At 45.6% G+C, this 12,147-nt stretch overlaps 1 protein-coding gene across 1 annotated transcript; it reads left to right on the plus strand.

Annotated features, from left to right (window-relative positions):
• TACO1 (translational activator of cytochrome c oxidase I) lies at positions 1–3,994 on the plus strand. The gene is made up of 5 exons (XM_007104512.3): positions 1–501; positions 806–912; positions 2,284–2,411; positions 2,929–3,106; positions 3,438–3,994. The coding sequence occupies exons 1-5, from the start codon at positions 222–224 to the stop codon at positions 3,636–3,638; spliced, it is 894 nt and encodes a 297-aa protein (XP_007104574.1). The 5' UTR covers positions 1–221; the 3' UTR covers positions 3,639–3,994.
• Positions 3,995–12,147: the final 8,153 nt, after the last annotated feature.

A 12,147-nucleotide genomic window follows, 5' to 3' on the forward strand; every position in this document is an offset into this window, starting at 1 on the left:
AAAAGGAAGTGTGCTACACCGATGAATGTACCCACTCCCGGCTGCCGCGGGGAAGGTGCGGCGTACTTCGTGTTCCGGCTACCCGGGGTGGGCCTGAGCCTTTGGCTCTCCAGTGACGGGTGGAGGAGGCCGCAGGCTCTGGACCTGCTTGTTTCGGTGGCGGACTCGGCGGACTGACCTCGGCCGCTGCTCTTGCTGACCTTGGCCCAGGGTCGGAACCGATGGCGGCTTGGGCCGCTGTCACCTTGAGCAGGGCCGCTGCCCAGTGCTTGTGGGCGCGAGGCCCCGGGGTCCGGGTGGCTCTTCCGCGCTTCCTCCCGGCCTTCCAGCCTGAGCCCCCAGGCTGTAGCCCCTGTGGGGGCCGGACGCTGCACCTCACGGCAGAAGTCCTCGCCGGGCACAACAAGTGGTCCAAAGTCCGGCACATCAAGGGTCCCAAGGACACCGAAAGGAGTCGCATCTTCTCCAAGCTCAGTTTGAGCATTCGCCTAGCGGTTAAAGGTGAGAACTTGACGGTCACCCACCGGTGGTAGCCGCTTGCCCTCACGATGCCCACGGCTTTGCTTGCCTCCTAGAGTTGGGCCAGGCCCACTCCGATCCTCGGCCTTTCATTCAGAGCGAATTGAAAACTTCTTTTCCAAAATACTTACCCAGATATCATTCAAACACTGGATAAAGTGTCCTCAGCAAACCGAGATCTAAGTGCTGACTTGTCGCTTTTTTGGCTGATGGGGGTAGGAGGCGGAAATCCCTTTTCTCTCTCATGTCATAATGAGATGTCTCTGCTTACTCTTTTCTATCTCAGAAGGAGGCCCCAACCCCGAGTTCAATAGCCACCTGGCCAGCATCTTAGAGGTGTGTCGCAGCAAGCACATGCCCAAGGCAACAATGGAGGCAGCACTGAAAATGGAGGTGTGTCCTCAGTTTAACTTTCTTGTTTTTGATCACAGCCCCTACAGGACACATGTCTGGAAGGCCACCACACACTCTTTAAATTATCAGAGAAGGGTAGTGATGTTGTTGACACCCCCAACCCAGAGCCTTCCGGTGACTCTTCTCTTGGCCATTGGTTATGGGAGCACAGTCAGGAACAGGATGTATAGACAGTGTACAGAACTATATAGCCTAGGACTGCTGAGCTGAGTTTTGAGGGGATGGGGTAAAAAGAAGGGGCACAGTATGGGGAAAGCCCTGGTGTTAGTTTGAGGAAGGGTTTGTTTTTCGGATATTCATGCCTTAAAGGAGAAAAGCCAGTAGAAAGAGAGAGGGTGCAGATGATAGTGATAGCGGCAGGGGCTGGCACGTAGAGCCTAGGTGTGGGAATTATCTTCAAGCCCAGCTGAGGGGACACCTCTTCTCTAGGACAAGGGGGAAGGATCTGAGGAAGCGGTAGTCATCTTAATTGCTAACAGTTATTGAGTGCTATTCCAGGCCAAGTTCTTTGATAAGAACTTTGTATGCATTACCTCACTGAATCCTCAGAACAACCTTAAATGGAAACTGAGGCACTGAAAGATTAGGCGACTTGACCACGTCACACAGAAAATGACAGACTGGGAACCAGACAGACTCCAGAGCCTATGCCTAACCATCACACATACTGCCCTCCTGTCAGGTGTGTTGCAGATAAGGCGGTGGAGGCAGAGGATTTTCCCCCACCTGGTGTCCTTAATTTCCTTTGTGAAGGAGGAAGGGAGAAGTCATCAGTTGAGAGTTCCTGGGAAGACGGCAGGGCAGGGTGATGGAGAGAGTGGTGAAGATCGGGTGCGTGGGCAGAGAATGAGCAGAGGCGGTGTGGGAGATCCAGATGAGAGTGGTCATTAGAGTTTTTGATTGATTGTTTGAAGTTTGAGGCTATGCTATTTGATAAGGCCCAGATGTGTCATTTCACGTGGCAGTACTCAGCAGCCCTGGGGTAGGAGCACAGGTGGGTTTCATGCGGGATAAGGTGTACGAGAATGAGTATTAGTAGGCGCTGTGGCAGGGTGGATGTGGGATTCAGCTGGGGAGGGGCGGAAACAAAGCTGGGAGACGGCAGATTGATTGTTCAGGGACAAGAGAAACAGACTGCCTTCCAAGTAAGGGATAGTACTTCCAGTTATCTCAAAAGTTGGTCCCAAGGGCCTCCTCTCAGAGGGGAGGACAAAATTGAAGCTTAACAGCCTACGCTCCAGCCCAGGGAGCCCATCCCAGGGTGTCAACTTTGTGGTGCCTGTGGTGCCTGGGCTGGCATGTAGGAGGGAACTAGGAAACCGGAAAATGTGCTTATGTTGTTTATTGCAGAAAACCAAGGATATTTATTTGTTGTATGAGGGCCGAGGCCCCGGTGGCTCTTCTCTTCTCATCGAGGCGCTGTCTAACAGTAGCTCCAAGTGCTACTCGGACGTCAGACATATCCTGAACAAGAATGGGTAGGTGTGTGTCTGGGGAGAGCAGAAGGGTACGGAGTCTTTAGGTTCCGGTTCTGTGCAGGGAAAGTACTGTTGTTCCTGGTGGCGTTTCAGGTTTTACACACACTTCATCCTTAGCAGAATCCAAATGGGATCATTTATTCTCCCTTAATGTGTTCTGTACTGGGCAGGATCCAAAAGACTTGTTCATCAGGTGTAGAACAAGCTCTCTGTCCCATTATCCCGTCGGTCTGTATAATGTCCAGGTCTTAACATGTACAACCAGGAATGGAATCTTAATTGCACAGGAATTGATGAGCAAAGACTTTGCATCCTCCAAACTCCAGACAGGGCAGAAAATAGAGGGTTGGGGTATGTTTGGATTATTCCCTTGCCCAGTGGTAGCTGCATCTGCCTCAGGAAGAGAGCTGCTCCATGTCTGTTTATACTCCAGGGGCTGAGTGGGAATGAGTGCTTCGCAGTGCTGTGTGGAGACTGTCTAAAGGCATTCATTCTGGCCCATTTCCTTTCCTATTAGGGGAATGATGGCTGAAGGAGCTCGCCACTCCTTTGACAAAAAGGGGGTGATCGTGGTTGGAGTGGAGGACAAAGAGAAGAAAGCTGTGAATCTAGAGCGTGCCCTGGAGCTGGCAATAGAAGCAGGAGCTGAGGATGTCAAGGAAATTGAAGATGAAGAGGAAACGAACGTTTTTAAAGTGAGTATGAAGCCTTAGTGTTTGGTGGACTTCCGAGAGGCCCTTGATTGACACGTTAAGGCATGCTTCTGTCAGTCTCTTCTTTTCTGTGCCCGGGGTACAAGTGAGATAAAGAGCTCACATATTGTACAGACATTTACTAAGAGAATACCCGATAGGGCTTACTCTCTTGAGGATGATGAGAAGGATTCAGAACATTGAAAACTCTGTTTCTGCCAGTGAAGACTTAAACCCGGTGATACAGTAATTCCATTCAGGTTTTGCAAACTTCTGTCCAGCTTTGTCCTGTTATCTCCTGGCTACTTACCTCCCGACTTTCCTTTGTTCCTAGTTTATTTGTGATGCCTCTTCACTGCATCAAGTGAGGAAGAAGCTGGACTCCCTGGGCCTGTGTTCTGTGTCCTGTATGCTAGAGTTCATCCCCAACACAAAGGTACGGCTGGCTGACCCTGACCTGGAGCAGGCTGCCCATCTCATCCAGGCTCTCGGCAACCACGATGACGTGATCCACGTCTATGACAACATTGAGTAGCCAGGCTGTACGTGCCCCCCGGCAGCCTATTCTGGAGCACAAGCTTCTGCAGCGTCCTCTGAGACTCAAGCAGGTCAGGGCGGTGGGTGGTCTAGCAGGTTAGGAAGCATACGACCTGTAGTTTGTGGTCAGCGGAATCCCTGCACTTTTGTGAAGCCTCTTTGTCAGCTCTGCTGGTGTCTCAGTGCCCTCCCAGGTGAGTCCCTCCACATCCTTCTGGATGCAGAGTGAGGCCAGTCAGCTGGTCAGATTCTGATCTCAGGAAGTTGGCCCTTGTGGGGATGGTAGCTGCCCTGAGGTCCCATGTACTAGAAACTGCTCTTAAATAATAACAGTTATTGATCTGGGTTGCTGCACTGCTGTTGTATGACTCTTGAGTTTTCCTGGGTTTGTGTCCAGTTGCTGGGACCCTCTTGACTTCCTTTCGAGTCTATAGGCTTAGTTCCACTACTCCAATCCCAAGACTTTATTTTTTTGATTGACCATAGAAATGTAGCTCCCTCCAGGTACTTTGTGCTCTAGTGCTCATCTAATGGCTTAAACCTGTCATTCTTTCACATAACTAATATTGATCAAACACCTACTGTGTACCAGGAACTGCACTTACAAGCTGTTCAATTGATGCCCTGCGTTGGATCCACTCTAAGACATAGGACCTCAGGGGGAAGATACAGGATTGCTCTCTACCAGAGCTGTCCCAGGGCAATGTGAGGTGCTGTGCATGCATCCTTGTTCTCTTTGTGTGGCCGCTGTACCCTTCTTCTGTCAGAGAGCTTAAGGCTGTAGCCCCGAAGGAGATCAAGTGCCAATGATAAGGGACTCCAGGCCCTGCTTTGCCTGGGTCCCTCTGTGCTCTGAGCTTGCTCAGAGTGGACCTGTCAGTGGGCTGCACTCAGGAAGGGCTATACCAAGCTGGTTTTGAAAGCTGCTTGATCCCCAGAATGCCCAACCCTGTCTCCTTTTCATCCCTGATGCCAGATGATGGGGCCCTGGGAACTGGAAAGGAAATAAGAACAGAAAGAAGGCTGAGTCAGAAGCCTGGCCAGGTGGGAAATAGGGGCCTTGGTGCCTTTTGTTCCTGAGTCACTTCTGGGTTTAGAGAGACAAGGAGTGCCAGCCACCTGTGCTGGACCCCGTCAAGCGTGTCGGGCCTGGAGCGGCTTTTTGATCCCTATTGTTCACCTTCTTGTAAGTTGTTTAATCCAGTTCTGAGCTCAGAGTCATTTTCCTGAAGGACTCTTAGGTAAATGAGGATGGAAAAGAACTAAAACCAAATTGGCTATAAATGATAACTTCACCTTCTAGGAAAAACAGATTACTAATTCCATGATGACTTCAACAGCTGGAGAGTGAAGGCTAGAGGGAGGAAAACCAATGAAATAATCTGTTATCGTGCCAAAGCATATGCTGTTATACCTCATCTCATAATTTTGGTACTACCTGGCATTCTTTAGTTTTTATAGGAGATAACTCATCTAAATATCTGAATAGCACATCATTAAAATAGGGCAACGTGAAGTTTAAATGCCACTTCCTAATTTATAAGATACTTTCATATTTTATTTATTTGATTTTCAAAACAAACCTATCAAATAGGCCAATTTGATTTTCAAAACAAACCTATAAAATAGGCCAAGTATTTTATGCACAGATGATCTCATACCAAGCAGGTGAGAACTATATCTCTATAAAATAAACCAAGGTCTATTATAAATGTTGAATATAAATTAATTTGGAGGAATGTGGTCATTCCGATCTGAGAAATCTGTACTAAGGAAGCCTGCTCTAGAAGGGAACGTGGTTACTCATGTGAATAGTCCTCTAATCTAATAGATAGGATTTGTTAATGTGAATTCTTGTGTAACCAGTTTTCTTGCATCAAGACATACTAAACAGCTCTGCACTGACCCCTGGCGGTGCCCTGCAGTCTTTCCTGCAGTTAGTATTTATTCTGCCACTAGAAATTATTTTTCAAAGAATATATATATATATATATATATATATATATATTTTTTTTTTTTTTTTCCGTATGCGGGCCCTCTCACTGTTGTGGCCTCTCCCGTTGCGGAGCACAGGCTCCGGACATGCAGGCTCAGCTCCCGTTGCGGAGCACAGGCTCCGGACATGCAGGCTCAGCGGCCATGGCTCATGGGCCCAGCCGCTCCGCGGCATGTGGGATCTTCCTGGACCGGGGCACGAACCCGTGTCCCCTGCATCGGCAGGCGGACTCTTAACCACTGCGCCACTAGGGAAGCACTCAAAGAATATTTTATGTCAGAGAAAATGTTTATAATATAATGTTAAGTGAAAAACAAAGATGCAAAACTATATGTATAGTATGGTCCAAATTTTAAAATATATATCATACTTTATATATGAACTTTTAAAGAAAGACTACAAGGAATTATACCAAAATATCAAAACTGGTTATCTCTGGGTGGTGATGTTATAATTGAGTTTTATTTTCAATAATCGTGTCTTACTTTTATCAGGGAAGCATTTTTTTAAAAAGAAAACTAGTCACATTATTGTCCTATTAGGGAGACAGCATGTGAGAGGGTGGGATTCAGGTGTACCTTAAAGTCAAAAGAATAGGGTCTGGTCCTGGCTTGCCTTTGCCTTATCTTTGGTCATTGTCTTAGCAACACAAAATCATTTAGAGCCTTGAGCTGGCTTGGGCTCATTTTCAAGTTTCCTTTCAGTGGTAAGGAAGTATCAGTGACAGGCTCTGTCCATAGCCTTGACTCTTACAAGAAGCGCTCGTGTAGTATGTAGCTGCCCCAACTCTGCCGGGGGCCCCCGCTGAATCAGACAGGAACAATGAAGACTCTGCCTCTAGCCAACTACGGAAATTCAGTCGTGTGGTTGAGTTACTTTTTTTTCCTCTTAGAAATATATAGCACAGCTGTCAATAAAGCTTCACACCCTAAGAGTCCTCAACTTTTGGATCCCTGAGGACTCCTCTGAAGACATTCTATGAAGAGAAAATAAATGAGCCAGTAGATCTCACAAAAGAGAGTGTCATGATACATACTACCCTCGTCTTGACTGAAATCACTTTCTCTCTTTATTCTATCCCCAGACAGTGAATGGGATATAAGTTTTTACTTTTTTCTCTTTTTATCTTTCTTTGGTTTGTGCCAAAAAGGTAACCTTTATTGTTTTTTAAAAAGTCAAACCTTATAGAAATATACAGCAAAAAAATAAATGTCCCATCTAATCCTAACCTCCTAAAATAACAACCACCGTTAACAGTCTGCTCTACTCATTGGTATCAATCTGCTGGGGAACAAATTCTTACTCTCAGTTGCTAGCAACCTTGGGGAAGAACTTAAGCTCTTTGTGCTTATTTCTTCATCTATAAAATGGGGATAATAGCATCTATATCGTAAGGTTGTTTTGAGAATTAAATAAGTTAATATATGCTAAGCACTTAAAACAGTGCCTGGCAATAGGAAGTGTTCAGTGTATGTTGGCCTTTTTTCCCACTAAGTGTGAAAGAACTTTTTTAAAAACTGAAATGTGATCACCCTATATATATCTGCTTTATAACCTGTCTCCTGCGCCCCCTCCCCCCAGATATATCCTGGATTCCTTTTGGTATTAGAATGGAGACGTCTGCTTCATTCTTTTTAGTAGCTACATAGTATTTTATTATATTAATTAATGTGCCATAATTTATTTAACTAGTCTCTATCAATGGACATTTGGGTTGTCTATCTTACAGAAGATGCTACGATGAACATTCTTTACCTTTGCTCTCTTGCAAAGTATTCTTTAGGATAAATTTATAGAAGTGGAATTTCAAAACGAAAAGCAATTTTTCTTTAGAAGTAAATGTCAATATATAAAAATGTAAAGAAGATGTAAAATCTTCTGTGTACATCACTCCTTAACAATGCGGATAAACTAATTGGTTGAACTGGTAATCTGAATATATTCCACTTTACCTCGGAATTAAAAGAATTTTCATCAAATTAGGTGATAGGTTTTTTGGTTTGTTTTCTTTTTTACACCAAATTCATTGAGCTATCCCTTAAGGAAATTTATTCATTTGTATTTATTGTTCCCTGTCATGTGTCCTATGCTCTTGGAAGAAAAAAGGAAAATGTGCAGCTGGTGTGTGATTGGCTGCCTAATGAGTCTTGGGGTCAGGAGTGGCTCACGTGCTTAACCAGGAGCATCTACTCAGTGTAAAGCTAGGGGAATAGACTTGAGAAGGCCTGGCCCAGTTGGGAGGCTTCACATGGGGAAAATGAAGAGTGAGGAGAGAGACAACATAGAGTAGATAAAATACATAGCTAAAAGGGCACACTTGTGGAAATTACATTCAATTACTAACATCTCCATTGGAAGTTCACTTATTTATTCAACAAATAATTTTTTTTTTTAAGAATTATAGGGCTTCCCTGGTGGCGCAGTGGTTGAGAGTCCGCCTGCTGATGCAGGGGACACGGGTTCGTGCCCCGGTCCGTGAGGATCCCACGTGCCGCGGAGTGGCTGGGCCCGTGAGCCATGGCCGCTGAGCCTGCGCGTCCGGAGCCTGTGCTCCGCAATGGGAGAGGCCACAACAGTGAGAGGCCCGCGTACTGCAAAAAAAAAAAAAAAAAAAAGAATTATACGTTGAACACTTTGACTGTTTTTAAGAGCCAGTAGAGTGAAGCCTAATTAATTTATATCTTGTGAATTCTGAGTTTTTTAAAAATATATTTATTTTATTTATTTATTTGGTTGCACCGGGTCTAGTTGCAGCAGGTGGGCTCCTTAGTTGCAGCTTGCCGGCTCCTTTAGTTGAGGCACGTGAACTGTTAGTTGTGGCATGCGTGTGGGATCTAGTTCCGTGACCAGGGATCAAACCCGGGCCCCTTGCATTGGGAGCACGGAGTCTTAACCACTGTGCCACCAGGGAAGTCCCAAATATTTGCTTTTTTGAATGTGCTGTGAGAGATGCTAGGCCATCTTTTTTGAATGACACAGCCTCTGTCTTTATGCTTACTTTCTTAAAGGCAATTACAATAGAGTAAGATAAGCACTTTGATGAAGAAAGTACTAGCTGTTCTGGTACCCAGATTTAGGGGTTTCTGCCTGGAAAGTCTTCCTGAAGGGAGCAATGTTTAGGCTTAGTTCTTCCCTGAAAGAATGGGGGTGGGGCAAGAATGGAGGAGAGGAGTGTTCGAGACAGAGAAAGTAGCACATGCAGAGATTAGAGGCAAAAGAGAGTCATATATGAGGAACTGCCGGTGGTTCTCTGTGGCCAGAACACAGAATTTGAATGATGGGGTTGTTGGACCTGGGAAATGGAAAGACTTGTGGCTGGAAAAGGAATGGCCTGTGTCCTGAAGAGCCTTCTTAGCTACATTCAGGTATTCGACTTGTCCTAAGGGTGATGGGAAACTCTAAAGTTTTTAAGCAGAGCATGACAGGATCAGGTATCCATTTTAAAGGATCACCCTGTGATGGGGGTGATCTTGAGAGGCTGTTACACTAAGTAATCCAAGTGAGAGATTTTGGGGGTTTGAACTAGTATGGTGGAGCTGGGGCTGGGAGAGGAGTGGACAGATTGGAGACATGGTAGAGATTAGCTGTGAGGGAAGGGAAATGGAGAGGAAGAGCTCTCCAAGTTAGAGAACTCAAAAGCATCCAACTTGGGGAACTGAAGATAGAGAGAGGATATAGAGAACTATGGAGGAAAATGATCAGTTCAATTTGGACCTGTAGAATTTGAGGTGCCTGTGGGATACTCAATGGGTGATGCCTCTGAAGTTCAGAAGAAAGCCCAGTATGGTAAATGCAGCATGGGAATGTTTGAGATGGCTGGTTAAGCAGCAGGCAACAGAAATGAAGCCCTCAAAGAAAGCAGTTGGTAGGAAAGTAGAAGAAAAATCCGAAGGCTCTTTTCAGCTAAAGACTTAATGTAGTTGTATTGCATGTGCTACTACGTACAAGGTGCTGTTCAAAGTGCTGTTGGTAGCGCAGTGAACAGGACAAAATCCCTCTTCCTACACGGCTTCTGTTCATTGTAGTTGGAAGAAAGACAATAAGTATATAATTTCAGGCACTATGAAGAAAAATAAGGCAGAATATGGAAATACAGAATGATGGAGGGGAGAGGGGCTCTTTTGGATGGTGTGTTTAGGAGCTCTTAATAGTTGATATCTGAGCAGAGACCTGGATGAAATGCAAGAATTAGCTGTGGGAACATCTTAGGGAAGAGCATTCTAGGCAGAACAAATGGCAAGTGCAAAGGTCCTGAGCTTGGTACGTTCAAAGTATGGTGAGAATGCCAGTGTGGCTGGAGCGATTGAGGGAGCAGGAGAGTTGAGGTAGGAGAGGATGGCTGGAGCCAGCTCCTGTTGGGCCTGGAAGATTCTATTCTAAGTGTGATGGGAAGCCATTGGAGGGTTGAGAGCAGGGGTGTGACATGATCTGAATTACATTTTACAAGGATCACTCTGGCTGCTCTGTGGAGAATCATTTGTTGGGTGGCCACAGAGGAAACAGGGAAACCAGTTAGGAGGCTAGGGCAGTTATACAGTAGAGAGGGTGGTGGCTTGCACTAGGGTGGAAGTGGTGAGAAGTAATTGGATTCAGATACATTTTGAAAGGAGAGCTGAAAAGACTTGCTGGATGACTGGATATAGGGATGTTAGGGAAAGAGTAAAATCAAGGAAGATGCCTCCTAGGTTTGTATTTTAACAATTGGGAAAACAGAGGAGCAAGGTTTGTGGGGGGAGGGGGAAAGAATCAAGAGGTCAGTGTAAAATACATTAAATTGGAGTTGTGTTTTAGACATTCCAAGAGAAGCTGCTGAATGGACCTTTGAATACAGGCAAGTATTCCTAAATCTAGGAGTGGGTCCTACATTTCCACTGGCATAAATGTCTTTTTTTTTTTTAATATTTATTTCACAGCTCAATAAAATTAAGGGTTAGATCTGAGCCTCAGATTGGCAGATTGTGACCTCCAGCACTGGCCTATTACACACTCTTAACAGGGTGATATCCCCAACAGGACGAAAAATGATTCTTACGAGGTGAAAAAAATCTTCGATAATATGATGGTATATGGGCTTCAAAGCTCAGCCCTACCTGACAAAATCTTATCCCTTAATATTTAATTTCTCACATTAAGGAGAATTTAAATTTAATTAATTAAAAATTTTCTCCTTGGGGGGTGATAATGAAAAAAACAGTTGAGAAATGTGCAAGAACATGGCCTTTGGGTGTCAGAAAGCCCTGAGGTGGATCCTGGCTTTACCACTTGGACATGATACTTAGCTTCTCTGAGCTTCACCTTCATCATTCAAACACCAGTACTACTACTTACCTCAAAGTTACTGAAAAGATTGAGAGGATGTGCCTGGCATATAGAAAATGACTGATAAATATTAGTTCTCTCTGCTTTACCTCCCAGAAAAGAGAAGTTATTATAGTTAAGGAACTACAATAAACTGGGTAGGGATCTACTCTAGTGGGAAAATGACACACTTAAAAGCTTGTTGGAGGAAAAAAATAACAGGACAAGAGGCCTGATTGAATGGTGGTGGCGGGGGAGGGGTGGGTGTAAAGAAAGAGAAGAGAGAAATCTAAGGTAATTCTTAAGAGATTTGATACCAAGGCAAAGCCACCACTAAAGGTTCTTAGTTGACAGTTCAAAACGACAAGAGGAAGATGATTCTGGCGTCTGATTTATATTACAGTAGAACAGAGGCCAGAGGAAGGGAACCTGGATTGTGGAGGACTTGGAATCTGAAGATCTGGGTGTATAACATGTTGAACAATGGGGGTTGGGAAAATTAATTATGGTCATCTCTATTTTGAAATATCATGCAGCCAGTACAATTGTTTTGGAACAATATTCAGTGGTCCCGGAAAACACTTATGATAAAATGTAAGCACACTACAAAACAATGTGAAGCCGTTTTTATCAAACGTTGTATATTTAGGTAGGAAAGATAAAATTATCTCTGGGGTGGAAGTTTTATTTTTATTTTTTTCAATTTTAATACAAAGAGCTTGTATTGCTTTTATGACCAGGAAAAAAAAAAAAAAAGTTTTCTTCCCGAAAGAACCTCTCTGGCTTTGCACTTAATGGTTTCGGCCCTGGCCAGCAGATTCCTAGGACCCACTTTCCGGCACTACCCCAGCCCCTTGGAGAGTGTGGCCCGGGAGGTGTGAGACCCAGGCAAAGGCGGGCAGTGGTAAGCCGCTCCTGCCTCCCGGCAAGCGCAGCATCTGGACCGGAGGACTTGCCTGGGGATCCGGCGGCAGAGGTGGCCACACGCCGGGAAGCGCTCAGAGCCAGAACCCTCCCCGCTTATTACGCGCCCGGTGTGGGCACAAGGAGGGGCAGGACCTCAGCCTCAGAGACCGCCGAGAGCCGGGAGGGCGGGAGGCCAAGGGGCCCCTCCAGCCGCCTTCCCAAACTCCAGCCCCAAAGTAGCCGGCGGGGAACCGCGCCAGCCCGCGCGCCCGCCGAGCCTTGGGTGACTGACGGGAGGTGGGAATGT

This window comes from Physeter macrocephalus, chromosome 14 (genome assembly GCF_002837175.3).
Source record: "Physeter macrocephalus isolate SW-GA chromosome 14, ASM283717v5, whole genome shotgun sequence".
Classification (NCBI taxonomy): Eukaryota; Metazoa; Chordata; class Mammalia; order Artiodactyla; family Physeteridae; genus Physeter; species Physeter macrocephalus.